Raw genomic sequence first — 27499 nt, forward strand, 5'->3', positions numbered from 1 at the left:
GCCATCTATACGTTAGGGGTTATAACCTACATTGGAATAAGCTTTCGCCTCTCCGATGATTTGCGCACGACCAAACAAAAGATTGCACGTTTTTCATTATTTTTCAGTGCAGTTGAATGCTCGTGCTATACATGGTTGGCATCAAGGGATGCAAAAGAAGCTGAGCAAAAAGTAGTTTTACCTGTAGCCCAAGTTTTGACATCTCTCCTCCTGTTCACTACAACATTGCCTGCATATACTTGAAAGTCCAGTTTCACAAGCAAGAACACGAGGCTAAAGGGAAGTTCGCTGGAGCAAATATGTCACAGGAGACGGACAAGTAAGTGATCATACTGGTTCGGTCCTGCTTGATGCCTACCATGGAAACCATCGGAATGCAATTTGGAGTATTTTTAAAACTGCTTTTCCAAACCTATTTTATATATAATATAACTGTTTGATCTATATTGAAACTACTATAGTGATTAGAAATTAGCTATATACTTTGAGTTCGTAAGTTGTTTGACTTCTTAAGTGCTGGTTCTCCGTTTCTTCTCTTTGGGCAATTTATTTACGATGACCGGCGGTCTCGAACGGCTAATGGCACTGCACTCACGATTCTCCATTTTCGTTTGCAAGAGGGTCGCATTTCAGAAACTGGGTCTGATTTTAAATCATAAATATGCAATGTATATAAAAGATTAAGTTTTTTTTTGATTGACTATGAAGTGGAGAACGCATACGTGAAATGTACCAAATCGTTGTCCGTATGCGAGACAATGTTTGCATGTGGAAAGGTAGATCGTCAAGGCTATATGCAAATGTACTTTTCTATATTGTGGATTCGGTGATGTACCATGAAGATGGCATGCCAACAGACCTGGTTGATTTGGCCAAACTGAATGTTCTAAATTAATGTTTGTTTAATTAATAATCATATTTTTATTTGGCAGACGCATAAGTGTCCAACTTGTAGAACGATCAACAGGGACACTCGATACTCGGCAGGTCTCGCACAGTATTTCCAACTCTAAAACATTGAACAAATCTGAACAATATTTGGCCTTTTCTGACGTCTTTACCCACACGAACCTGCTATACTGCTGATTATGTTTGACTTGGTGTTTCTCTCTCTCCCCCACCCTCCAAGGCAAAACCGTTGTTTGCACATCTTAAATCTTGACACTGTTGTAATTGGTTTATTCAATTCGATATAATCTATAAAGTTTCTTAGGTTTTTCTGAATGGTAGGTACTATGTTCAATGTTTTGCTGATCAACCTTCCACGTTTCAGTGAAATAAATACTTTTAAATAGAATCTGCTGCAGTTGCATATTAAAGTTTTATGGTAATATTCAAGTGGTTATGAGCTACCATGCTTCTGGGTGCACTGTGCAAATATCATTAATTCATTCGAAATGAATGAAATAATAACTATTTAAAAATAGCATTGCTGTGGACCACACATTTGGCATTTAAGACATGGACAAACGTTTATACAGGTTTGTGCTAGGAAGTCCTCTAGTGCAGAAATAAAACCCCATAAATGTTAATGCATTCCAAAGGTCATTACTGTCAACTTGCTTTTTGAATTTCAAAAAACACAAAAGCTATTAGTATAAAATGGCTGAGGAGTACCCACACAGAAATGCAAACTTAATGTTAATGTTTTGTACTTTGTTTCGAATGGTTTCTCAGCACTCAGTGATATATGTAAATTAGATCAAAAGGGTATAAATGCAAAATGAAAAGGGAACATGCTGTGAAGAATTGAGATGTGCCAGGACTTTGTGGTCCAGGAATGACCCTTGAGGTTTTTTAAATTTTGAGGTTGTGGTTGCCTTTCCAAACCCTGTAATTACATGTGGTCTGTGGGGTTTAGAGACATAATAAATGAATGCAGGCAGTGGGGGTATTCATAAACACCTCCAATGCTAGAAGCCTAGTGGACCTCAGATTCAGCATGAGTCTGTAATGAGTGTGGGCGAACATCTGTCCTCAGGTTACGATGACTCTGCTCCCTATCTGTGTTCGACAGTAGATGTGTCTCATGTCTGAAAGTGCTCCTATACAGTCACTCTCCTGTGTCATGCCTGGAGGCATTATTGGGGCTATTTATGAAGCAAGCAACAAGCTTAATTATGGACTATAGATCTATTTCTTGCAACCAAAAAATGAATTGGTTTGGATAATGTGAAAATTATATTGAGAGGATAAAGTGGCGAAAATGCAATACAGATGGAGAGTTGAGTCATTGAGAAGGCAGCATTGAGCTAAGAGGAACAAAGGACAGAAAAACAGCGAGGGCCCTTTGTGTAGATGTTAGCTGCTGTGTGGGAAAAAAATAGGTGATTAATGCACCTGAAGCATGTCGTATGGGGAACTGTGTATTTTCTGTTTCCATTAAACGACTCAACCTGTTTTTCTGGTTGCGGAATAGAACAATGGATTTTTAAGGTGTATGTGTGTGTCTCATATTACCAGCAACAATTGTAATGTGGAGGGTGAGGATAGCAGGTAACACTGTTTTGCCCGGTTCTCCAGTTGACCGGTTTATTACTGTAGGAAGTTATATGAAATTTGTGAAATTTGTGGTTTGGAAAAGCAGTCTTGTGCTTCCCTCTGAACACCTGCAGTACTACACTAGTGGAGTCTGGGAAACACTGGAGTGCTTTTTTTTATTCAGGGAATTGGTATACCTTGGTGTCTCAGCTGTGGTGAATGGTTGACATGGCAGCAAAATAGTGTTCTAAACCCACACCGGTGATCTTGACTTGTCTGTGATGTCGCAGGGCAGGAGAGCTGCTTTAAAAGTCCCTATTAAAAAGGGAAAGACTGTCTCTTGGACATTTACTGGTACAAGTTGTTGCCTCCAGTGTGTATCAGAAATGAGTACCATCATTATATTATTTATATCAATTATACTGACATAATTTTGTCATGTTTTTGCAGTTCAATTAACAGTCTTTAACACAATCAACTATAAAATGATTTTACAAACACTCACATACAAATATATAAAATATACAAGGCAATATACAAGGCAATAGACAGTACATTCAAACCTTAATGAGGCTTTGAAAAAAATTACTGAGTTTGTCCACCAGGGCTGAAAGTATTTGTTACACACTGAACCGATGTCTAAGGGATTGAGTCTTTATTAGGTAATCAACTGTATCATCTCTAAATTAACCATACTGAAAATGAACCGACTGCCGTCGAACAGTCGAGGAGATTCTCCCGTCGTGAGCACTGTTGGAGGAGATTGTCCCGTCGTGAGCACTGTTGGAGGAGATTGTCCCGTCGTGAGCACTGTTGGAGGAGATTCTCCCGTCGTGAGCACTGTTGGAGGAGATTGTCCCGTCGTGAGCACTGTTGGAGGAGATTCTCCCGTCGTGAGCACTGTTGATGGTCATTTGTGTGCTCCACAGCAAGCGCTTGGTAGTGGTGGTGCCGAATGAGATGTCCTTCCACTCACGTCGGGGGTACACCAGTGAAGACGAGGCCTGGAAGTCCTATCTGGAGAACCCACTGACTGCTGCCACCAAGGCCATGATGAGCATCAATGGGGACGATGACAGTGCTGCTGCCCTGGGCCTGCTCTATGACTACTACAAGGTGCCTCCGGCTCTGTGGGAAAACAGATACAAAATGGGACCCCATAAACCAGAGATACTCAATCTTACCCAGGGACTGATGTGGGTGCAGGCTTTTGTTCCAACCAAGGAGATACATGCCAAGGTTCTGAGCAAAGACCTAATCAAATGTTTGATTAGTACAATTAGGTATATAACTGCTAGGTTGGAACAAAAGCATGCACCCACACTGGGCATTTATGGGAAAGCTTGAGTATTCCGGCCATAAACATTTAAAGATGCAAACCTGTTTCTCTCTGGTAATTCGGTCATGCCCCAGGATAATAAGCCCTTCATCCACAATTTTTGTGTGTGCTGAGGGCTTAGGTACAAAATGGTTTTGGTGTGTTAGTCAGGTGGGTGCCACCCATTGGTGTTTGTTCAGGAAAGTTGCTACTAATAATCCACTGAATATTTATATTTTTAAATCCAGAAAATTAAAATGGCTCATAAGTTTTGGTTTTGTGTCTCGATCAACACTTGGTATGATGGGGTCAGCATTTTAGAAGACGAGTGTCATTGGAATGCAAAGGACATGTAAAGCTCATTAAGAGTAATGAGGGGCATGTTGAACTGTGGTTTGTGCATAATGCTTGGTTTCCAAATGCAATCATTTTCTTGTGCTGTTAAGGTTCTGCCCCAGGGTCATGTGTGACACTGTGGTGATGGAATGCTCTTGCATTGCACTTTAGTGGTGTGATAAATCTGAATTTTCAGCATAGTGCTTTGATCTTTGTTTTTAGGTTCCAAAAGAAAAGAGACTGTTGCCCATCGCAAAAATCCCAGAAGATCAAGAAAAGAGGTTGGCACATGTTGCATTATTACAAGAGATAATAATAATCTCGGGGGTACATGAAACTGTTTTCTACGGCAGTATATTTTCACTGATATAAGGCCGGTTTCTTAGACACAGTTTAAGATTAGTCCTGGATTAAATTGAATTTTGTATGAAGAATCTCCATTCGTAATTGAATTTAGTCTAGGACAGGGCTTAATCTGTGTCTGTGAAACTGGCCTATAGTGAAATACGGTTACAGCAGATGTTGCAAGATTACTGGGTATGGGATTGTTGTTAGGGAGGGGAAGCAAAAAAAAGTATCGAAGCATTTCAACCATTTAAAATCTTAAGCAGCAAGAGTTTAAAGTTGTGTGTGTGTATGAAGCACTCATGCCTCGCCTGTTTGTGTAGGACTGACAGGAGCTGTTTGGTGGCGCCACACAGCCAAGCTGATTTGGAAATGGTGGACAACCACGTTCAGGTCCTGAAAACTGTGCCGGTGAACCTGTCCCAGAGCGCGGGGCCCCTGGACCACAAGCGGGAGCAGTACGCAGCTGGGCCCGGGTCAGGAGACGGTGGGGCCATTGTTAAGGCTGAGCTGTATGCCCCCATCTTCGTGGGCCCCGGAGTGGACTACAGGACGGAGGACGAGGAGCAGGTGAGGGTCATATACGAACTCGGCCCCTACGATGTGTCCTCTGTTAGCCACCACCAGCGCAACACCCCTGACGGCACCTATGAGGATTCTTACCAGGAGAAACACAAGGTGAGGGAAGAGTTACAGTGGGCAAAAGGGAAGTAACAGTGCTGGTAGAGTGTCAGTTGTCCAGTGGTAACTAACCAAATGCTGAGGAAAATAGCCTGCGGTTTTTACTCCCAGTCCATTCTGTTTTGTTGCTTTGTTTAAAAAGAAGCCAGCAGACGCAGTGGTTTTGCATATAGGGCCTTGATTTGAGTATAAAGCTCTACAGTGCTTTGATGTTGACAGACATTGAGGGCATGCCTAAGCTATCAGTCATCAAGAAGTGTAAATGCTTCACGTGCTGTCTGTTTAAACAGATTATCAGACGTCCACTCCGTTTGATTTCTTTTCCAAAAGGTACTGTAATTGAATCGTGGTTGGTTGGTTCTGTGCCTCACTCATACAGTATCTTACTGTGCCTTACTCATACAGTATCTTACTGTAATGTTTTGTTTTGACAGAAATACCGCATGGCATCCTCCATGGCCACCAATGATTTTATGTACGACCAGCCTGCCATGTGAGTTCCCTGAAACGGACAAATCTGTGACATATCTCTCTGAGGAAGACATTTGGTTCTAAACAAATCCGCTGGTTTTCTTCTCGTGACAGTGACACCTTCCAGTACACCATCGAAGCCACCAAATCCCTGCGACAGAAACAGGGGGAGGGGCCCATGACCTACCTGAACAAGGGCCAGTTCTACGCTGTCACTCTCAGCGAGATGGGCACCAACAAGTGCCTGAGACATCCCATCAGCAAAGTGCGGGTAAGTCACTTGTGAGGGCCTCTTGGGGTGAGTTTATGGGGCGTGGAGTGGTGCATAATGGGTCAGCCACATAATAGTACAAGGCAATATAGTACAGGGTCATGCAAAAACAGATGGACAAGAGGCTTGGGCATGTGGAAGGAGCTGGAGTGCATCACAAACCTCTTAAAGCAGACTGAACTGCTACCAGTGGCTTTCTCAAATAATTTCCCTGCCAGTTTCACCTAATTCAAAATGATGAAAAATACAATGAAGATTTGTTGGGCCAGGGATATGTGCAGGAACAGGCTCAATGATTCACACTCAGTAAGGAGGTACTAATGATGCTGTATGGTTCCACCTGCAGAGTGTTATCATGGTGGTATTCAGTGAGGACAAGAACCGTGATGAGCAGCTAAAGTACTGGAAGTACTGGCACTCCCGGCAGCACACAGCCAAGCAGAGGGTTCTGGATATAGGTAAGAGGCACATCCCCCACCAAAACACCCCCCAGCCCAACAAGCTGCACAGTCTGGGAATTCAAGTGTCTTTTTTGTAGTGTAAGGGAACCATCGTTGAATGGATGATGGCATGTGTTTAATGAGTAACTGACTGTGGTTCTGCTCTTGGAAAAGCCATTGATTAGATCTCTAGAAGCTGGAGCCAAGTGACTTCTTTGCAGGTTTGCAGTCAATTCCTCTTCATTGGAGTAAATTCAGGAAGAGAAATTCAAATAATTAATTTTGAAAATCTCATAGAACATTATGGAAATTGTTTGATTCAATCTTTAATTGATTGCTACCCTGGAAATTACAAAATATCTTTGATGGCACATTGTAGCTTACAGTCCAATAAGGAGTCTGAGTGGTAGGATCCCCTCAGTCTTACCCTTGGTGTAGTGGGACCATGGCTATATGCTATATGCTATTAACAGTCTACTCCAGACAGCCTCCTAAGCCATGGAATCAAATATCTCCCTGTGCAATTCATTCCATGGGCATATTTTGTGTTTAGCAGATACTATATAAAATAAAATGTTAATGCTAAATGTTAACATGTTAATGCATTATCTAGCTAGGAGTGCAATAAGCATTAGTGTGTTGCTACATTTGTTGAAGGGTTGTATTGTGGCAGGCAGACTTGTGACCTTGTGACTACTCTAAAGAATGGCCTGTTTTTTTGCAAGGAGGGATCTGTGTGATTGACAAGTTGCAACATGCAGGTCGTCTTGAACCGTAGTTGAACGTTATAAGGCATGCAAATCGTGAAAATGCGCAACTTGTTCAGACAAAAAAGAAGAATGTTTTCCCCTCAGTTTCTCAGGACTGCATGTGGGCATTTATGAAATGTTAAAACCACTGGTGAGATGGTCATTCAGATCATTCTCATTGGCCCTCTTTAGGCTATTGCTTTGTGGTGGTTATGGAACTGACTTTTATTGTGTAAAGGAAAAAAAACAAAAACCATCTACAACCAGTTTTCACAAGTATTAAGTCCATCTCCAGATGTTGTGTGGGCCGCATTTGTGTGCAGAAATTATGTTGGTACTTTGTGGTATTGACCGTTCGGCTAGAGCTATGGATATAGTATGTATTTTATAGTTTTAACAATCATTCAGTGATTGGGCTGTCAACAGGTAAGAGCTCCTCTTTAAAAATGCAAATTGAATGCAGACATTCATGCTTACCAAGCTGAGGCAGTTGAACAACGTACTTTGTATTTGAAAAGGACTTCACAGAATGACCCTGCTGTTGTTTACTATTATGCTGTAGTGCTGTGCACTGTCAGTGTTCATGTCAGACTTTGCATAGCAGGGGTTCCCCCAGGAAAGTGGTTAATGGAGGGATAAGTGGCTCTGAGGGTATCCAGCGGTGCTGTGAAGTGGCAAGCCGTGGTATGGCCTACAGCTGACCTGGTGAAAACACGACTACACAATGCCAATATTGTTAAATACTGCCACCATGCCTTTTTTCCCCTTTCATGAAGATCTGGGAGTGAGGTTTTTATTGACTTTTCTCTGTTTGTGGTGGTGCTCGTGATTTCAGTGCAAGTGCATCCATTATTAATACCTAGTGGAAATACTAGCTAGCACAGGCCTACCCAGCGGCAGAACGCAATGCATGAAAGAGAGCTTTTTAGTGGCTGAGCTGATGAAGACACTCGCAGCCCGAGCTGGGGCTGTAGGGCTGTACATTTTAGTCTCTGCTGTGTCATTATCCTGTCATTTCCAGAAATCCACCACAGTGGGACGCATTGAACCTCATTCAGCTTGGTGGAGGGAGGGCTTATTTTAAGATGCAAACCTTGCTTCCTGTTTGTGCTAGTATTCTCCTGTAGCACCCTGTGATCTGTTGTTTAGAAAATGGTTACTGTCTTCTGTGTACGGGGGTTTCTGTTCCCTGTGGGTATGAGTATGGATGGTACAATGAGGACTGTTTACTCCAAACTGGTAAAGGAAAAAAAGGTTCTTGCTTTCTTCTTTTTCTTTTTCTTTTGCTCACTTCATCGAGACACAATGCATGCTCACTTCCTTCCTCAAGGCCAAGCCTGACCTAAACAGTGAGTTTTCTTTCTTTCCCCAACCACAATAGCATTGTATTTCCTTCTTAGAATTCACCAGAAGAGTTGCTTTTCTTTGGAGTAGTGCTGAGCTAACAGTACCAGGGTCATAGCAACGAGGTGGTCTGGCTAGTTAGCGCAAAATAAGTCCAGAAAGTAGCAGACCCACTATTCTGCAGAATTTATTCATCAAAACCAGCATTGAATCTGTAGCACAGTCAGATGAAAACCAACCGAAAGTTGCTGGTTGTATGCCTACGTCCACTCTACACAGCTTTGCTCGTTGCTAGCTTGACCCTGTGACACTTCAGTGTGACAGACCTGCTGCTGTCCTCCATTCATTGGTAAATCATTCCTTTGGTATCCAGTGTGAAGCTAAATTAGACAATCTTGAAACACTTGACAGCGGAGGGATGTGCATGGTTATTTATAGCAGTATGCTTAACAGGTGGTGGGGAAAAAAAAGAAGGTGAGGGGAGGAGGTAGAAGGAAAAGCGGAGTCCTCTGACAAACAAGACTGTGTTAAGGTCTGCTTTCGGAGGAGCAGGTGGCTGTCCAGCAAGGGGCTGGGAGAGCCCCTCCATTCGACACCTCTGTAACCCGAAACCGGAGCTGATTTGAATAACAGCCACACCTGGATTCCACCTGATGGCCCCGGGCTGTGCCACTGGATCCAGGATTTGAATAGAGTTGATAACGGGAGAGAGGAGCCACAGCATGCATGTGGAGAACAGCTACAGCTAATTGACAAAGTGCATTTCTGTCGCAGGCAGCTTAAAAGTTGCACCTACAACTGGAATTTGTCTAAATTAATTTGGACAATTTTGACTAAATTAATCCTGGCAATTTACCATTGAACATGCACTACATTTTCTTATTTGAGGGTGAATTTAATTTATCGTTTCATGGGAAAAATTCAAAGTATTTGAAAATCTGCTTTGTTAAAAATATTTAATAAGTAAGTTTTAAGATTTTAGTCTTGTAATGATCTTATATTTTTTCTATAGTAGAAAATATTAGCATGTATTATGTTACTGTATGCTTGACAAGTGAAATTTTCTTACCCGAGTCACTTCACTGGCAATATTTTTGTCTTATTTAGCCAAGTAAATATAATATAAATATGACTAAATACTTGTTGAGATTGACTTGTTTCTTGTTTTTGCAGTGTAGCATGTAGACTAATATATACAGTCAGGTCCATAAATATTGGGACATCGACACAATTCTCCTCTTTTTGGCTCTATACACCACCACAATGGATTTGAAATGAAACGAACCAGATATGCTTTATCTGCAGACTTTCAGCTTTAATTTGAGGGTATTTACATCCAAATCAGGTAAACGGTGTAGGAATTACAACAGTTTGTATATGTGCCTCCCACTTTTTGAGGGACCAAAAGTAATGGGACAATTGGCTGCTCAGCTGTTCCATGGCCAGGTGTGTGTTATTCTCTCAATATCAAGGAGGAGCAGATAAAAGGTCTAGAGTTCATTTCAAGTGTTCTATTTGCATTTGTAATCTGTTGCTGTCAACTCTCAATATGAGATACAAAGAGCTGTCACTATCAGTGAAGCAAGCCATCATTAGGCTGAAAAATGAAAACAATCAGAGAGATAGCAAAAACATTAGGTGTGGCCAAATCTGTTTGGAACATTCTTAAAAAGAAAGAACGCACCGGTGAGCTCAGCAACACCAAAAGACCCGGAAGACTACGGAAAACAACTGTGGTGGATGACATAATAATTATTTCCCTGGTGAAGAAAAACCCCTTCACAACAGTTGGCCAGATCAAGAACACTCTCCAGGAGGTAGGTGTATGTGTGTCAAAGTCAACAATCAAGAGAAGACTTCACCAGAGTGAATACAGAGGGTTCACCACAAGATGTAAACCATTGGTGAGCCTCAAAAACAGGAAGACCGGATTAGAGTTTGCCAAACAACATCTAAAAAAGCCTTTACAGTTCTGGAACAACATCCCATGGACAGATGAGACAAAGATCAACTTGTACCAGAATGATGGGAAGAGAAGAGTATGGAGAGGGAAAGGAACTGCTCATGATCCAAAACATACCACCTCATCAGTGAAGCATGGTGGTGGTAGTGTCATGGCGTGGGCATGTATGGCTGCCAATGGAACTGGTTCCCTTGTATTTATTGATGATGTGACTGCTGACAAAGCAGCAGGATGAATTATGAAGTGTTTCGGGCAATATTATCTGCTCATATTCAGCCAAATGCTTCAGAACTCATTGGACGGCGCTTCACAGTGCAGTCCTGCTAATACCTCTCCCCATCTGGATCTCTCCATTTCCCTCGGGGATACCACACTCACGCCGTCACCCAGTGCAAGGAACCTCGGCGTGGTGATGGACAGCAGACTGTCCCTTTCCGAGAACATTGCGGCGGTGACCCGGTCTTGCAGGTTCTTCCTATACAACATACGGAGAATCCGCCCCTTTCTCACCCCCTACTCGACCCAGCTCCTGGTCCAAGCGATGGTTCTGTCCCGCCTGGACTACTGCAATTCCCTCTTGGCTGGCCTCCCAGCGTCTGCCATCAGACCCCTCCAACTCATCCAGAATGCAGCAGCTCGTCTGGTCTTCAACCTTCCCAAATACTCACACGTCACCCCCCTGCTTACTTCCCTCCACTGGCTGCCTGTCATGGCTCGCATCAAATTCAAAACATTGGTGCTAGCCTTCCAAGCAGTTAAAGGGTCTTCCCCAGCTTATCTGCAAAAAATCATCAGACCCTACACCCCTGCCAGACCTCTTCGTTCAGCCTCCACAGGCCGCTTGGCACCTCCCCCTCTCAGAACCTCCACCTCACGCTCACGACTACTGTCTGTTCTGGCTCCACGGTGGTGGAACGAACTCCCCGTTGAGGTCAGAACTATAGAATCCCTCCCCACCTTCAAGCGCAAGCTGAAGACACACCTCTTCAAACAGCACCTCTCCCCATCCCTCCCTACCTCCCTGTGAACCTTAATTGTTGTCTCTGTGACTTGTGTATCAGTATTTTAGTTGGCTAGGTAAGCAGTGTTTGGATAGTTAACTTTGGTGACTTTTGCTCTGTTTGTTTGTTTAAAAAAAAAAATAAAAAAAAAATAATAATAATAATAATAAAAAAAAAAAAAAAAAAAAAAAGGCCCTTGTCCTTATCTTTGTTGTACAGGTAGCAGTTGAAATTGTACTTACCTCTAGGGTCTTTCAGCGAACTTATCCCTGGTTATGGGTATGCACTTTGTTGTACGTCGCTCTGGATAAGAGCGTCTGCCAAATGCCAATAATGTAATGTAAAGATGGACAATGACCCGAAGCATACTGCGAAAGCAACCAAAGAGTTTTTTAAGGCAAAGAAGTGGAATGTTATACAATGGCCAAGTCAATCACCTGACCTGAATCCGATTGAACATGCATTTCACTTGCTGAAGACAAAACTGAAGGGAAAATGCCCCAAGAACAAGCAGGAACTGAAGACAGTTGCAGTAGAGGCCTGGCAGAGCATCACCAGGGATGAAACCCAGCGTCTGGTGATGTCTATGCGTTCCAGACTTCAGGCTGTAATTGACTGCAAAGGATTTGCAACCAAGTATTAAAAAGTGAAGGTTTGATTTATGATTGTTAGTTTGTCCCATTACTTTTGGTCCCTTAAAAACTGGGAGGCACATATACAAACTGTTGTAATTCCTACATCGTTCGCCTGATTTGAATGTAAATACCCTCAAATTAAAGCTGAAAGTCTGCAGTTAAAGCACATCTTTTTCGTTTAATTTCAAATCCTTTGTGGTGGTGTATAGAGCCAAAAAGATGAGAATTGTGTTGATGTCCCAATATTTATGGACCTGACTGTAAATACTCAACATTCTCCTTCAGATTCTGTCTTATGATTTCATCTTTGCACAGCCACACCCACCACACTAACAGGTGACATTTAATTCAGTTGGGTTTGCACTTGTGACAAAAACATACTACAGACCCTTCCAAAATACTAAGTACCTCCTGCCCCCAGGTTTCTGGAAATTCATTCTCAGTAGATTCAGTCCTTCTACAAGGCCAAATCACAGGCTAGGATACATGGGGTGCAGTGCGAGCAAGTTGTGCGTTTACATGTGTTAATTCATTTAGCTTCTGGACAGGAATAGGTCAGTGGGTGGTTGTCAAGAAAATAGTAGAAACTGCAAATATTTTGTGGGATTGATGCACAGTATCAGGCCGTTCCACACAGGTATAGCAGCAGCTGAACCTCCTGTACTTAACTAACTGAGGTACATACGTGCCTCTAAAACGTCTACATTACCAATAAATTTGCGTTGTGGTAGCTGGATGGATGCTCTGTGGCGGGAGAAGGTAGCAAAGTATAGACATAATCATTGAACAGGATCCTGTTTATTGTGTTTCTTGTTACAGGAAAAGCCATATTAAGGTAGCCTTGATTTAGCCATGAACGAGGCATATTTGTTTACTGGAGCAGATAAGGTTTATCTTAGAGATAAGGTGTGTCTGTTGATTTCATAGGAGTTATCTATACTCCTGCAGGATTTGTTTCATTTGTAAAACTCCAGTTTCACAATTGACTGGTAATTGTTAGCGGTTTTAGGAGATGTTTGAATCCCAGCCTGAATTCTCACGTTCTCCTGTGTTTGTGTGGGTTTATCTGGGTTTCATCCCGCAGTACAAAGACATGCAGGTTACGTTAATTGTAGTGTCTAACTTGCCCTACGTATAAGTGTGTGAATTGTGTGTGTGCCCTGCAATTGATTGGCTGCCTGTCCAGGGTTTATTCCTGCCTCTTGCCCAATGCATGCTGGGATATACTCCAGCACCCCCCGTGACCCTGACCAGGAATAAACGGGTTAGATAATGGATTGATAGATGGATGGATGTTTTCCCAAGTTAATGTGGAGCAAACGACAAAAAAAAGGAAAATTTATGAAAAAGAAAACACAACTGGTGTGTTTAAGAGATCACTGGGTCATACAATGTCTAATGGATAGTTTTTTTTAGTATACTGTAATACAAGAATGAGGTTTGCAAGAAAAGTCCTTCATGTGTGGATGAAAAGAGAGCGTGAGAGATTTATAGCTGATCTCGGGTCCCTTCATCTCTCTCCTGCAGCGGACTACAAAGAGAGCTTTAACACTATTGGAAACATCGAGGAAATCTCCTACAATGCCGTCTCCTTTACCTGGGATGTCACCGAAGAGGCAAAGGTAAGTGTGGAGGGGGGCGGTTATGGGCCTTTTTCTGAACAGAATTGGTTCTTGGTACTGGCAAGGGGTTGCTGGGACTGGAAAGGGATTTCTGGGACATTGAGTTCAGTCTAGATTGTGTACTCCAGCTGAATATGCGCCACCTTGTCAGATCCTAATGTCCTGCTGGTTATTGATGAGCGTTCTACGGTCCACAGCAAGTGACATTTTCAAGCCATATTTTATGTTTTTGTTTTTTCCCAGTAGGACGTGAAGAAAGATCTGTGTGTTAAAGGTACAATAGGTAATTTCGGACTTCTAACGGTCAAGAGAGGAATTGCAGCAACAAAAACACTCAAACCACAACAGTGTTTATCCCACCCCCCTACTCTGTGAACGCATTAACGTTGAAACGCCATTGGCTGTGGAACCAATTTTCAACCAATGAGCTTGAATTATTGTACAGTTATACGATGTTTTGGTACAGAATGCCGGCCCGTCAACTGTATAGCCGAATTTCAGGACTATAAACACTGGCAGAGGGTGAGTCAACATGTCAGTGAGTCTTTTTCAATGATAGGAAGGGAATTACAATGGTCTTCTAACAATGTTTTAATACAAAAATCTCTCCTGCTGTACCTTTAAGTTATAACAAAGAACAATGCCTGACAGACCTAGATGGTGGGTGTTTATTATGCCTTTTTTATTTAGTGTTACCGCATATGGAGTGGCCATTTAAGACAAGCTTCTTGCATCCTAAACATGCACGTGTTGGGAGAAAAACACGGAATTAGTTTTGTCATATGGAAATTACACCTGAGCACTTTTTAAAGTGTACCTACATCTAGTCAAATGCAGAATTGTTTGTGCGGCATATTCTGTTTCCATTGCCTACAGTTCTTTGATTAATAGTTGGTTAAAATGCATAGTAAGCTCCAGAAATATTTGACAATTAAAGATGGTACTGACTTTATAACTTGCCCAACTCTGGTAAATTTACTTAAGGGAAACATCTTTTGCTTAGACTAACATTTTTTTTTGTCTCTGCAAAATGTGCTGTTTTATAGCAAATTTTATTTGAGTAGATTTTTTATGAAAAAAAAGCATTGCTTCTGTCTAAATGCTTGTGGGGTATTCACTTTGGGCCAAAAGACATCATTATTAGCTGTTGGACTTTTTGGGAGATTTTTGATGTGTAATGGGAAAAGTCTCCTTCAAGTGCGGCCTTTGCGGCTGTTCGCTCTTCTTTTGTGAGCGCTCACCGAAGATCATCAGCCTGGTGGTTTTCTGTCTTCTTCTTCTTCTGCTTCTGGCGTCTCCAGGCCAGGAACAGCTCTGTGTTTGCACAGAGTCGGGCAGCGGCACAAAATGAGAGATGCAAACAGGAAATGTTAGCATGGGGTGGGACTGGGAGGCTCTCTGCAGCACTTGACCCTCCCGGCTAACTGGCAAGATGGCTGCTGATGGATTGGCTCTTGTGCGGCACCACTGTTTAACTAAGGCTCTGCAAACTTAGCCTCTCAAAGAAATTCAATTCAAGCTCTTGTGTAAATATTTGCAGTTAGGATGCCCCCCCACCCCTTCCAAGGTGCTGTAACTTTTGAGAGGGAAAAAAAAACAACAAAACAATCCCACTCATATTTGTCATATAATTTTGGGATCCATGATCCTTTGCAGGCACCTGGTGTATGCAAAGAAAATAAACCCAACCAACCATCCCTCCATCCACCCACCCACCCGTCACATTAAGGCGGACTTGCACTTTTTTGTTTGTTCTGCTTTTGACGTGTTTTTCAGCATTGTTACCTGCTAAATGTCTTGTCTGTGCATGTGCACTATAAATGCAGCACGGGTGGAGAGACGCATGGCTTGGAAAATTACTATTATACACTCACCGAGCACTTTATTAGGTATTTATTAGACTTATTTTTCAGACTTTTACTGCTGTAGCCTATTCACTTGTGTTCAGAGATGCTCTTCTGCATACCACTGTTGTAATGTGTGGTTATTTACGTTACTTTTACTTTCCTGTCAACTTTTGATCAGTCTGGCCATTCTCCTCTGACGTCTCTCATTATCAAGGTGTTTCTGTCTGCAGAACTTCTGCTCACTGGATTATTATAATTTTTTTGTGCACCATTCTTTGCACACTCTAGAGACAAGTGTGTGTGAGAATCCCAGGAGATCAGCAGTTTCTGAGATACTCAAACCACCCTGTCTGCCACCAACAATCATTCCATGGTCAAAGTCACTTAGATCACATTTTTTCCCCATTCTGATGGTTGATGTGAACATTAACTGAAGCTCCTGACCTGTATCTACATGATTGTATGCATTACACTGCTGCCACACAATTGGCTGATACACTGCTGCCACACAATTGGCTGATTAGTAGGTGTAATAAAAGTTCCTAATAAACTGCTCGGTGAGTGTTTAACGATATTCTTTGATCCTGCTGCCAGGTATTGGAACACTTGAACCTGTTCTTTTTCCGTTTCATATTGTGTCTGCACTGCAAAGCTGTGAGCTTGTCTTCTTTTGAATTATTACCTGGATTATGCAAATGGTGCAGTATATATATATACTCAAGTGAAATACACTCAGTGAGCAATTTATTTAATAGACCTGTACACCAGCTTGTTATCAAGCAATGAAATGCATAAAAGCAAGCAGACGTGGTCAAGAGGTTCAGCTGTTGTTCAGACCAAATGGAAGAAATGTAAGCTAAGTGACTTTGACCCAGGAATGATTGTTGGTAACAACCAGGTGACAACACTTTCCTCAGCACACAGGAAACACAAGCCAACCCCAAACCCCAGTAGCTGGAGGAGAGCTGTCAGGTCTGCTGCTCATGCAAGACCCTAAAATTAATAAAACAAATCAATAAAATAAAACTATTTAAATGAAGGAGTTTAGTTTATAGCTTCCTTAATTTCTTATTAGTCTGAGGTAATTATTTCTGTTATTATGTAATTGAATGTCTTTGTTTTATTTCTAAAATGCATTGGTGATTTGCTTCATCCCTCATAAGTCTGTATCCCTCTCATTTGTCACGTACAGTTTCAGAACTGCAACTTATTTAATTCAGTGGGCTTGTGGAGTGTGGTTTAATGTTAGCTGTAACCATCATGGGAAGTTTCTTCCTCCGCTGGGGTGAAATTTGACAGTGAGAAGCAACCACACAGGGTGTGGATAGCCAGCAGTCACACTGAAGTTGTGGAATGGAGATCTGGCCATGGTCTTGAACAAAGATTGGGGATATGGTGGTGCTCTTCCATACACTGCCTTGTTAAACTAAGTTTGAGTTTCTTGTGAGCTGTACCCGGTAGTAATATGAGGTGAAGTGATATGAGGAGGGGTGATGTGAGCTTGCTTGAGAAGATTGTAGACAAATTGTGTGCCTTTGTTTTGAATTCACTGTAAGGGTTTAGTGGCACAAGTAAGAAATGGCAAGCGTCCAGGCATGAGAGTACCATAAGAGAAATTACTTCTTGGGATGTTGTACAAAGAATCTGAACATGTAACTCACTGCTGCCACATGAAAAGTGGAGAGTTGCTTTCTTGCAGCAGAAGTGCTCTGAGAGCTTTTTTGAGAGTCAGAGCTCATCAGTGGAGAGGATCATAATTCTTAGTATCATCAGAGATGGTGTAAGCATCCATGGGAGCTGAATAACTAGAGATATTGGAGGATGGGAGAAGAGGACACGACCAAATATGGAGCCTTTGGGGACACCTATAGTGAGGTCATGTGTGTGAGAAAAACCACCACCCCCAGGAAACCCTCATGGCCCATCCAGCAATGCAGGATTCAAGCCACTTAAGAGCAGCACTTGAGAGCCCGAGGATGGTCAGGGTGGTGAGGAGCATGGTCAACAGCTGTCAAAAGCTCCAGAAAAGTAGGGTCGTTGGAGGCACTGTTCTACCTGCTAGCCCAAGTTTTAATAATTTGCTTCAAATTATTGTGTGTCTGCTGTTTGGGAAAAAAATAACATTTGAATGGTTGTTGAGGAAGGGAAAAAAGTGACAGATGAAAAGTGTAAGAGGGAGAGACCTGGTTGCGGAAACATATTAGCATAGCAGTATAACAGCAAATTAAAAGTGGACTTGAACAGAATCTTCAGCTTAGCTTGAGATAATTAATGGTAATGACATTTGTCTTTTAAAGCAGCTGCAGACCTTGAATTCATTTTCAAAATCAACGTCTCTCTTCCGCAATGTTAGTTTTCTTCTTGTGTGGATTCAAAGGATACAGTTGGCACCATGTGAAAATATGTTGTTCGTCTGTTCTGAATGATTCAAAAATGCAAATCTAACTGCAAGTCGGCCTGGCAATCTTTGTCTTTTTCTGCTGTGGGACAGAGAGAGGGAGTGAGTGGGAGGCTGGCTTTTCAAACAATCGCTCTCAGAGGATCATGCTTGTGATGGAGCACTTGCACGATCCTCTATCTGTGCCTTAGCCTTGGGGATAGGAGGGGGGGGGGGGGGTTGCATCTAACAGATTGTGTTATGAAATGCTGGACTTTTGAAGTAGTGATAGACTGTAGATTTCCAATATATTTATACATTTAGAGTTACAGTATTTCCGAAAAGCATTATCTTCTCGGTGTGCGTTGGAGGGAAAACAAATGGTCAACAGGAAAAGTGCTCCCCTAGAGGGTAATGGTGCAAACCTGAAAGCTGGCTGTGAACGCCGACACAAATCCACTGGAGAATGTGTAATTACTAAACACACCCCCGCCGCCCTTACAATGCAAATGGTTAATGGAGGAGATGAAGTGCACCTCAGAAGGCAGGAGGGTGTCTAAGACGTGCGTCGGGAAACGGTATTAAAATGCCGAACCGCGGTTGCCAGGCAACCTTCATTATTGTTTAACCTGAGCGCGGAACTCGTGGGATGGATGCTCGATGGAGCCGCTCCGCTCTGTGCGACGCGTCCGTTCCTGCTCCGCGGGATTAGGGACGGGGCCGATCTCTCCGCATTAGCGCCGTGATGAGGACCGCGTGAACGACGCAGGGTCTGGCCGTACCGCATTTCTTAGGGCGCGGTGTTGTTTTTGTGTGGCTGTGACAGCATTCCCTTGGAGTGAGCCCCACAGTGTGCCGAGATTGTGACCTGCCAACCTGTCATTGGTGCAGTTCAGATACTGCTTTGGCATTGAGGCCAATCGGGACTATACTGCAAGTCCATTATCGCGGTTTACCTTAGTGTACATCTCACTTGAGCTTGAAATGAATGCAGTGTTTCTTCACTGCAGGCATGCTTCCTATACTAGACTGGAGTCTGGATGAGTCATGTCTAGCATTAGGTGGTGAATCATTCCTGCTTATCAGAACAGCAGCGTTTTTGCACATTCACAGCAATCAGGACATCATGAATATGCCTTAATTATGTTAAATTTTGAGTTCAGCTATACCCGCCCCCCAATTTACATTGAAATCGGATGATTTTTGATGTCTAGTTCTGAAAATCAAATTTTTGTCAAAACAATCTACATGCCCATACTACACTGATATATTTATTTTTAAAAGAGCTTATCAGAACAAGTCAGGGTGGCTTTTATGAGTGAGACGGGGCATTTTCACTGACTGTCTGTCTTCCTGTTTTTTCTCTCTCTCATACTCACTCACACCCACTGACGTGAACAAGCATTAATTTTGCTCCGGGCAATTCAGCGGTTGGCCACGATTTACAGGTTCAGGCACGATGTCATTGTTGTAATTCAGTGGGAAAATATTTTTGCCCCATAGTAGATGGAATTGTTTTGTTATTTTTACTGACTGCATAGCTAGTTCTACTTGAAATATGGTTTATGAAGGCAGGTATGTGTCCATTGTCGTGCTTAAAGGTGAACTGTCACCCCAGTTTTAGGTTGCGTGTGCTCTGGAGCAGGTTTTCTTCAAGGACCTCTCTGTATTTTGCTGCATTCATGCGTTCATTCCTTCAATTCTGCCCAGTCTCGCTGTCCCTGCTGCCACCACTATGCTAGGGATGGTATTAGCCAGGTGATGAACAGTGCCTAGTGTTTGCCAGACATGATGCTTGGAGGTCTGCCCAAAAAGTTCTATTTTTGTCTCGTCAGACCAAATAATGTTTTTCTGCATGCTCAGAGTTCTTTAAATACTGTTTGGCGAACTCCAAGCCTTTTACTCAAGAGTGGCTTCCATCTAGCCACTCTACCATGAAGGCCTGATTGATGGAGTGCTGCTAAGATGGTCTTCCATCTCTGCAGAGGACTTCTGAAGCTCTGTTAGAGTGTCTGTTGGGTGGTTCCAAACGTCTTCCATTTTACAATTATTGAGGCCACTCTGCTCCTGGGAACACTCAAAGCTTTAGAAATGGTTTAATTAAAATCTTTGTCCCACCCCCCTCAATCACACATCTATCTGCTCTTATGTTCATGTAGGAAACCTGTTAGTAACGATAGCGATGGCTTGCATATTTGATTGTTGTTTTTAATGGTGGACATATTTTTGTCTCTCGTAGCCGAGCCTGACTTTTTTTTTTTTACTTAAGACTAGACATGTTTGGGCAGATTTCTGCTCTGACCTGTAGGTGTTTGTGAGGACAGGTGACTGCTGGGAAGTAAAGGGTCAATCCTCAAAACTGTCTCTCTGTGTCAGACATGCTGTAGGCACCACACAGGAAGGAAAACCACAATCAATCCAGTGATTCAGTCCTACTTTATTTCATAGACCTGGCAGACATATCAATGCGCTCCTCGTTTGAAGTTCTGTTCTACAAAAAACTATAATCAAATTGTTCTTGTCAAAGAAATGGGTGATTTCACATTACTTAGTTTTGATAAGCATCCAGAATGTTTTTGTTTTCTTCTGAAGATTTTACCGTGGCATAAAATGCATTTTAAGGCCACAACACTGTTGGAGGTTATTTGAATAGAGCATTGCTTTGTGGACAGGTCAATGTGGGCTAAAGGAGAATGCCTCATTTGAAATTATGTTGAATCGACACTGATAATATTCAATTGTATTTTACATTTTCTGAAGTGTGGTGCCAGAGCCTAAGTGGAGTGTGAAAAGTTTGAAGGGAATATATTTTTCTCTCATTAAAAAAACTTGATCTATTATGCTCACCTAAATGTTCAAAGAAGAAATTCTTATTTATCACTTGTTTCTGAGAGAGAGAAACCATAAAACATAAAAACTAGTGTATGGCAGGGGGGTGATGAGGTGAGTATGTAAACAAAAAGAAAATAAGTGGCTTACAGTAAATGCACACATTGCCTTTGTTAGTGTCTTTCCTGGGTGTAGTGGGAGCGTATGGACAGGTGGTCTGTGGAGGAGCGGGGAAGAGCTCCTTTGCACCTTGTTCAGCCCCTGGAGGGCCTGAGAAATTGGAACAGAGGAAGCCGGGGGGAGTGAGAGTTGGTTTTGGGGAAGAGGGGCAGGGGGGCTGGTTGTTTTGGGGGAGAGGGTGGATTGAGTAGCTGGGGAGAGGGGGGTGTACGATGTCCTGCTGTGTTCTCCTGAATTCTCAGGTGCCTTTAATGAAATCCCTGTGTCCGCCTTCTTCCCCTGGTCCTGTTAACAGGGCGCGCCCTGGTCATTACGTTCCGTCCTTTTGCCTTCACTGTCTCATTTACCGCGGTGACTCCCTCTGCAGACAAAGCCACGGTGTTTAAGCTCAGGCGTCCAGTTTATAGGCGAAGAGTCAATATGAGGAAAGGTCTGAATGAGATTTTTTTTTAATGGCCCAGACTGTTCAGTGCACTCATGGCTGACCTTTTGGGCTCAGGTCCTGACCCTGCTAACCGTGCTCAGGGTGCGGTTCAGATGGCAGCCTCTGTCGTAGGCCACGCCTGGACCGCTCAGGAACAAAGGGAGCTCAGCCGTGACCTCAGAGGCCACAGACTGATGCTTTGTACCCTGAAGGACATGCTCACAAACACATAATTGTTTTGGATTCAAATACTTTTCTAGTCTCTTGTGACTCGTGAGCTCAGGTGACCATTACTTTTAACCCTAGCATCAGGTGCAGAAAAGGGGTTGTGAGTACGATTGATCCGATTTGCTTACCGTGACCTCTCTGATTGGCTACGCGGCTGACGACACACTCTTTCTTTGGCAGATCTTCATCACGGTGAACTGTCTCAGCACAGATTTCTCCTCTCAGAAGGGTGTGAAGGGGCTGCCTCTCATGATCCAGATCGACACGTACAGCTACAACAACCGCAGCAACAAGCCCATCCACCGCGCCTACTCCCAGATCAAGGTCTTCTGCGACAAAGTGAGTGCTCTACCCTGCCTCTGTGGTCTGTTCAGCTCCGCTTTATTTTACAGGCCGCTAATTACCTTATATTTACTCAGTAAGTGCCAGGTACTTATTCGGTAACTATTTTGATTTCAGAGGTAAGTATTATGAAACGGGCTGTAAAAGGTATTTACACAGTACTTACATATGCTCTGTACAGATAACTGCTGTTTCCCAGAAAGAGCAATAAAGGCCATGAATGCTGACTCCAGAGTAAAACTCCCGACCAGGGGAACAGATTGTTACACTGGGCCCATGCTATTTATCTCCCCCTAGTGGTATACAAATCCAATACAGGGTCATTCAGATGCATGTTTTTTTTTTGTATATGTCGGTCTGTGTGAGCATTTTAAAAAGGTACTGTCATGGCCTTAAAGCGAGTGGCCATTGTGCAATCTGCGGCACTGGCCACAATCAGAAATTTCCACACTGGGACCACATATTACAGTTCAGTTGTTTATTCTCGGTCTGTCCTTCCGCCCATCCAACAGGGGGCCGAAAGGAAGATTCGGGATGAGGAGCGCAAACAGAACCGAAGGAAAACAAAAGGTCAGCCACGCAGCGCACATGGGAACAATGGTGAGAGACCTGGACAACCACCTCCAGTTCTGTCTGTGGGAGCCCGCTCTTCACATCTGTCACAAGAGGCATCTTGTGCATGTAGACCTTGCGTGACTTTAACTCTTGAATGAGATGACACAACTGAAAAGAGCTGGGATCCTTTACAAAGCCTGCAAAGTACCTACTGCGGGATTTGCACAATGGTTCCAGACCTGGGTGGAATATGTAATGGTTTTGATTCAACTGCTTTTCTGTGCTTCATTGATCTTGACTTGTGAAATTGGGGACCAGAAGGCAGGGTTTGTACTTCTTGAGAGTATTTTGTAGGTTCTAATACATGAAACAAGCTCAGTAATGCGTAGAAAAGTATTTGAATCCAAAACAATTACGCATTTGACTGCATTGAGTTGAGTAAGCAGATTGAAGAGAAATGTGGTAGTCTGGTTTGTATTCGGTTGGAAAGTATCTAGACATTTTGGATCCTCTGAGCTCTCCTCTGGAGTGATCGCATAGCATTGCATGTTTGTGCGTGTTGTCCCGCCAGAAAAGGACGGGACCCTGGCAGCCTTGCCACTGTCCAGGAAGATGGACACCACCTTCTTTAAAGCCATGACCGACCTGGACTCCCAACCTGTCCTCTTCATCCCGGACGTCCACTTTGGAAACTTGCAGAGGGCAGGGCAGGTGAGGCGTTATGGTGCTAAAATCTAACGGGTCGGACTCACTTCAGATGGTGATGAAATCATTCACTTTGGCAGAATTAGAGTAAAGTATAATGGCTGGGCAACTAGCCTGATACCACAATGGGTTTGATTTTGATTTAACAGCTCAGTTTCTGCTGTTGTATCTTTGAGCATAATACTAATTTCAGCATTGAAATTATTTGGCACCTTGGGTAAGACCAGGAATTACATTTATTTTTCACCTTTTTTTACCAAACTCAATGTAAATGATGAGGTATGCTTTGTGTTTTTGTCATTCTGGCTTTATGAACAATACAGTTAACATCAATAAGCTGAGAGCAGAGTGGTGCTTCCCCTTTATTCATTGACTTTTCAATACTGTCAGATAGCAGGAAAAAATTAATTACAACTTCTGATAATCCTTATTAAGTAAGAAATAAGTAGAATAAGAAATAAGACTGCCATAATTGTTGCATAAGAGTATAAGTGTATAGACCTTTGCAGAACGCTGCATTTAACATATTGTGATTTTTTAAATTTTATATCTAAATTCAGGAATATTAATGAATCTTTGACTACTCAAATCTGAACATTCCATTCTTCCAAAAGATTATTGTCTGTTTAGAATGTTATTTATGTAAATAAACATTTTTCTTTCTTTTGATGAATAAATTGTTTTTCAAAGCAGCATGGACAAGCCCTCAAAAAGCGTGACCACTTTGAATACGTTCCGGCCACTCAAGCAAGCGGCTTATTTTTGTTCCAACATGTGTGGTCAGATAGCTGTGTTATCTTATGCTATATCTTCCCTAGCCTGAGAGCCCAGTTATTTTTTCCTTTGTTGTGCTACTGACTTGTTCATTGGCTGTCGCCAAGGTAACAAAGTTTGTTTGCACTGAGCTTTCCCTGAGCCTCTTGAGTCACTGTATGCAAATAGGCCCACATTAACAAACACGCATGGCATTTCTGCCTTGCACATGACTCTGTAGCTATACTTACGTCCCTGCCTCTATCTTCTGTACAAGCTGTTGCATGTCCACTCACTAGCTGAGAGGTTTACGGACAGAATGATTCACAATCAGGTGTCTGGTACCAGCCAAAGCCTGCGTATATCTGCTCCAAAAGTCTTGGTCTGGTTCTCAAAGCGTGCGTCAGCAGAACCTGTGAAGTTCAAGAATAATGAGGCAGCTACATAGGTGACCTTAAAGAAAAATGGCTGTCATCATAACAGCGAGGCATCTCGCATCCTGGGTGGCAAGAGGGGTGAGTTTTGTGTTCGGTTAACGAGACGGACGCTCCAAGGTGCGACGCCATCATAGCATTTTCTGGCTTGTGATGTCAAAGGCTTATCAAGCGATTGAAATCCAGGCTGGTGTTTCTAGCGCTTGCCAGCTCCTTTATCAACTGATCAAAGTTTTCTCCTCACAGGTGTTTACCCTCAACACTGAGGAGATTGAAAGGGATGGGTAAGTGCGGCCTCCATCACTTCCCTGTTCACCCTCCATCACTTCCCTGTTCACCATTCTCCTCATCTTAAACCAGTAGAGCCAAGGGGCATTCAAAGCCTGATCCCATTCCATTAGATTCATTTGTATTCTCGTGTACTGCTGTGTTCTCTCTCCCTGACGGGTTCTTGCATTGTTGCAGGAGTGTGGTGGTGAAGAGGATGCACAGGCCGTCGGATGAGGATTACGCCCCGCCCCCTGCCAAGCAGATAAAAGTGGAGACTCAGAAGAGAGGTGTGCCTCAATGGCTTCAGCTGCACTGAGCCATGCAGTTATATGACATTGAAGTGACATCATCAGCTCTTAGTTATATTGTTCTGTTGACACATTTAACTTGGGACGAGCCTGCACTAAAAGTGGGCGAAAATGTGCTCAACTTTTTTTTATTTCCCCAGTGCTCCTGTACGTGAGGAAGGAATCTGATGAGGTGTTTGATGCGTTAATGCTCAAGTCCCCCACCCTGAAGGGACTAATTGAAGCAGTAAGTGTATCTCTCAGTCAGGATGTGATGTATTCACCAGACATAGGTCAAATACTGTGAGACACCAGTACAATTCCTGCATATTACTGACAATTAAAAAAGAAAAAAAAAAGAAACGATACTCTTATGTGTTTATGTGAGTAAGATATGTATTTGACTTGGATCTGGGATTTACCTGTGGATAGGGTATTGACCTACTGATTGGCCAGATGATCCATGTAGTAAATTCTGTCAGGTATATGAAAATTTTAATGTGATATTTTCAGGAAATTATAGAAGGTAACTTGGTATTGTAATGGACTGAATGCTCAGAAAGTGATTTACTTTGATTGCATTTCCTTCAACAGATATCAGAAAAATATGCTGTGCCAATGGAGAAGACCACTAAAATCTACAAAAGATGCAAAAAAGGGTAAGATTGTGTTCAATCACAAGGAAGGAAGGAAGTTTTCACTTTGAAGAGAGCAACTGTAATAATGCATATACACAGTGATGACTGTTTTCTGTGGATTCCTATCCTCTAGTTATTTCAGAAGAACTGTGTTGAAGTTTGACTTCCCTGTGTATCAGCCTGTGTACTCTTTTTCAGAATCCTGGTCAACATGGACGATAACATCATTGAGCACTATTCAAATGAAGACACCTTCATCCTAGGCATTGAGAACTTGGCTGATATGTACAGAGTCACTCTAACGGAAATCTGAGGGAAGGTGGAAAGGACGTGTGTGTGTTTGTGAGTCACGGCTGGGGAGACGATAGTCTGCCACTGGTCTATTTCGCTGGGTTCTTCAAGTGCAGGGAGGAAGAGACTGTCTTGGGCCACCCGGCAGCAGTTTGGAGGACTTTCCCTTGATCTGGTTCAGGGTTCTTGATGAAAGGAAGTGACCTTTTTTTCAAAGTAGATGGCATCGCACCTAGAACTGTAAATCCTCAGAATTCTCAGGCAAACTTTTAACTGGGTGAACAGCTGCATCAAGATCTGTTTCAAAGGAAGTTTCATTTCAAGGCCTTTGGGAGTAACCTAACAGCACACCCACAGGCGAAGCATGGGCCTTCAGCAGGTCACTGGAAGAGCACATGTAAGAGGAGACCTCCATCTAGCCAACATGGTTTTTGTCTTTAAATGCCTCCTCCACCCCATGGTCTAGCCTTAGTCTCTTGTTCTTCTTGCCTGACTTGCACTGTAAAAGGCAAATGAGGACATCAGAATCCCCTTGATCCCTGGTGTACTGCACCTCTCCCCACATCAGAAACCATTTCTGCAGTGGAGGTGTATGTTGGTGTTAGTGTAGAAATTTACATTTGGTCTATGAGATCTATAGGAGTGTATGCACAATCCGTTGCAATGTTTTTTTTAAAAATGTGAACCGATGTTTTCCTTTATGGCCGAACGCAGTATTCTCTGTGGCCCAGGACATATTTACAGGAACACTTAAATAATTTTTGCATGTTACATTCAGCTTCTCGTGTTTTAACTGAAGGCCATTGTTGGTGTTGCTAACTGGTGCTGTACCAATGTAGCGACTTTGCAATGTAGACTGTCCCATAGGTGGGTCCATTCTGTGGGCTTGAGGCTGATCCAGCTGCCCCAAGCCAGAACAATATGCGACCAAAAAACCAAAGTGAAGTCATGGCCGCAACCCTAAAAACTATTGCACTGTCAGCCATGTTATTTGACCATTAATTTCAGATTCTATTTATTTTTGGCTACTCCCATTTCATCAATGCTGGAATAAAGTAAATTTATTTTGTCTGTACTTTTCAAACTAACTTGTGTTAAGAATGTCAGAAAGACTGTTCTAGAATATATTCGCCCAATATGCATCGATGCATTTTGTCAATTACTAGTACCTTTCTGCCCTCTTGATTAATCATAGCTACCCAAATGACTCTTCCTTTCGATGGAATGGAAGTTTTTTCTTCTTATCGAACTTCTCCATTGAATTGCAGTTTCATAATGGCTGTCAATAAAAGGAACGGCATGAATTAATTAATGTGAATATTCAGTATAGCCCAAGTCATACTGAAACCATAACCTGCCAAACCTACCCAAAGAAACTTCTCGTATGGAGTTAGGGCACTTGTACAAAGTTTTATCATTGTCCTTTTTTGAAAATTTATTTTTGTACATATGTCTGCTTTGTGAAGGAATAAATGTGTAGTTGTAAATAAAATGTTTGGATGTACAGCTCTGTTTTACTCTAAACTGTATTACCCAAACTATAAAGTTGAGCTCTATTGCCATTATGGCTCTAAATGACAGGCAAACATTTTTTTTGAATCCAATAAATATTTCATAAATGATTTTATTTCACAATATAAAGAGTGCCTTGGATCTTTTGACTCCTTGCTCATGTCAACATG

General features: G+C 42.6%; 1 protein-coding gene across 5 annotated transcripts; it reads left to right on the forward strand.

Moving 5' to 3' along the window:
• LOC133134754 (grainyhead-like protein 2 homolog) lies at positions 1–27458 on the forward strand. Of its 5 annotated transcripts, none has more exons than XM_061251124.1 (16): positions 1–319; positions 3411–3597; positions 4358–4416; positions 4804–5158; positions 5596–5654; positions 5747–5903; positions 6250–6361; positions 13563–13657; positions 21723–21881; positions 22397–22484; positions 23011–23150; positions 24578–24615; positions 24797–24888; positions 25050–25135; positions 25483–25547; positions 25725–27458. In XM_061251124.1, the coding sequence occupies exons 1-16, from the start codon at positions 300–302 to the stop codon at positions 25837–25839; spliced, it is 1827 nt and encodes a 608-aa protein (XP_061107108.1). In that variant the 5' UTR covers positions 1–299; the 3' UTR covers positions 25840–27458. The 5 variants fall into 5 exon arrangements, with proteins under 5 accessions (XP_061107108.1, XP_061107135.1, XP_061107100.1 ...); XM_061251151.1 differs by having other exon boundaries at positions 22397–22454; XM_061251116.1 differs by lacking the exon at positions 1–319 and having other exon boundaries at positions 328–3597.
• The last annotated feature ends 41 nt before the right edge of the window (positions 27459–27499 follow it).

This window comes from Conger conger, chromosome 1 (assembly GCF_963514075.1).
Source record: "Conger conger chromosome 1, fConCon1.1, whole genome shotgun sequence".
Classification (NCBI taxonomy): domain Eukaryota; kingdom Metazoa; phylum Chordata; class Actinopteri; order Anguilliformes; family Congridae; genus Conger; species Conger conger.

What these genes read in the sequence shown, in the direction of transcription:
- LOC133134754 (XM_061251116.1), top strand. Translation starts at nt 3,388, where the DNA reads ATGGTCATTTGTGTGCTCCACAGCAAGCGCTTGGTAGTGGTGGTGCCG. An exon ending in GAGGAGATTGAAAGGGATGG is followed by an intron (nt 24,616 to 24,796) that starts GTAAGTGCGGCC and finishes GCATTGTTGCAG; the next exon opens with GAGTGTGGTGGTGAAGAGGA. An exon ending in TGAAGGGACTAATTGAAGCA is followed by an intron (nt 25,136 to 25,482) that starts GTAAGTGTATCT and finishes TTCCTTCAACAG; the next exon opens with ATATCAGAAAAATATGCTGT.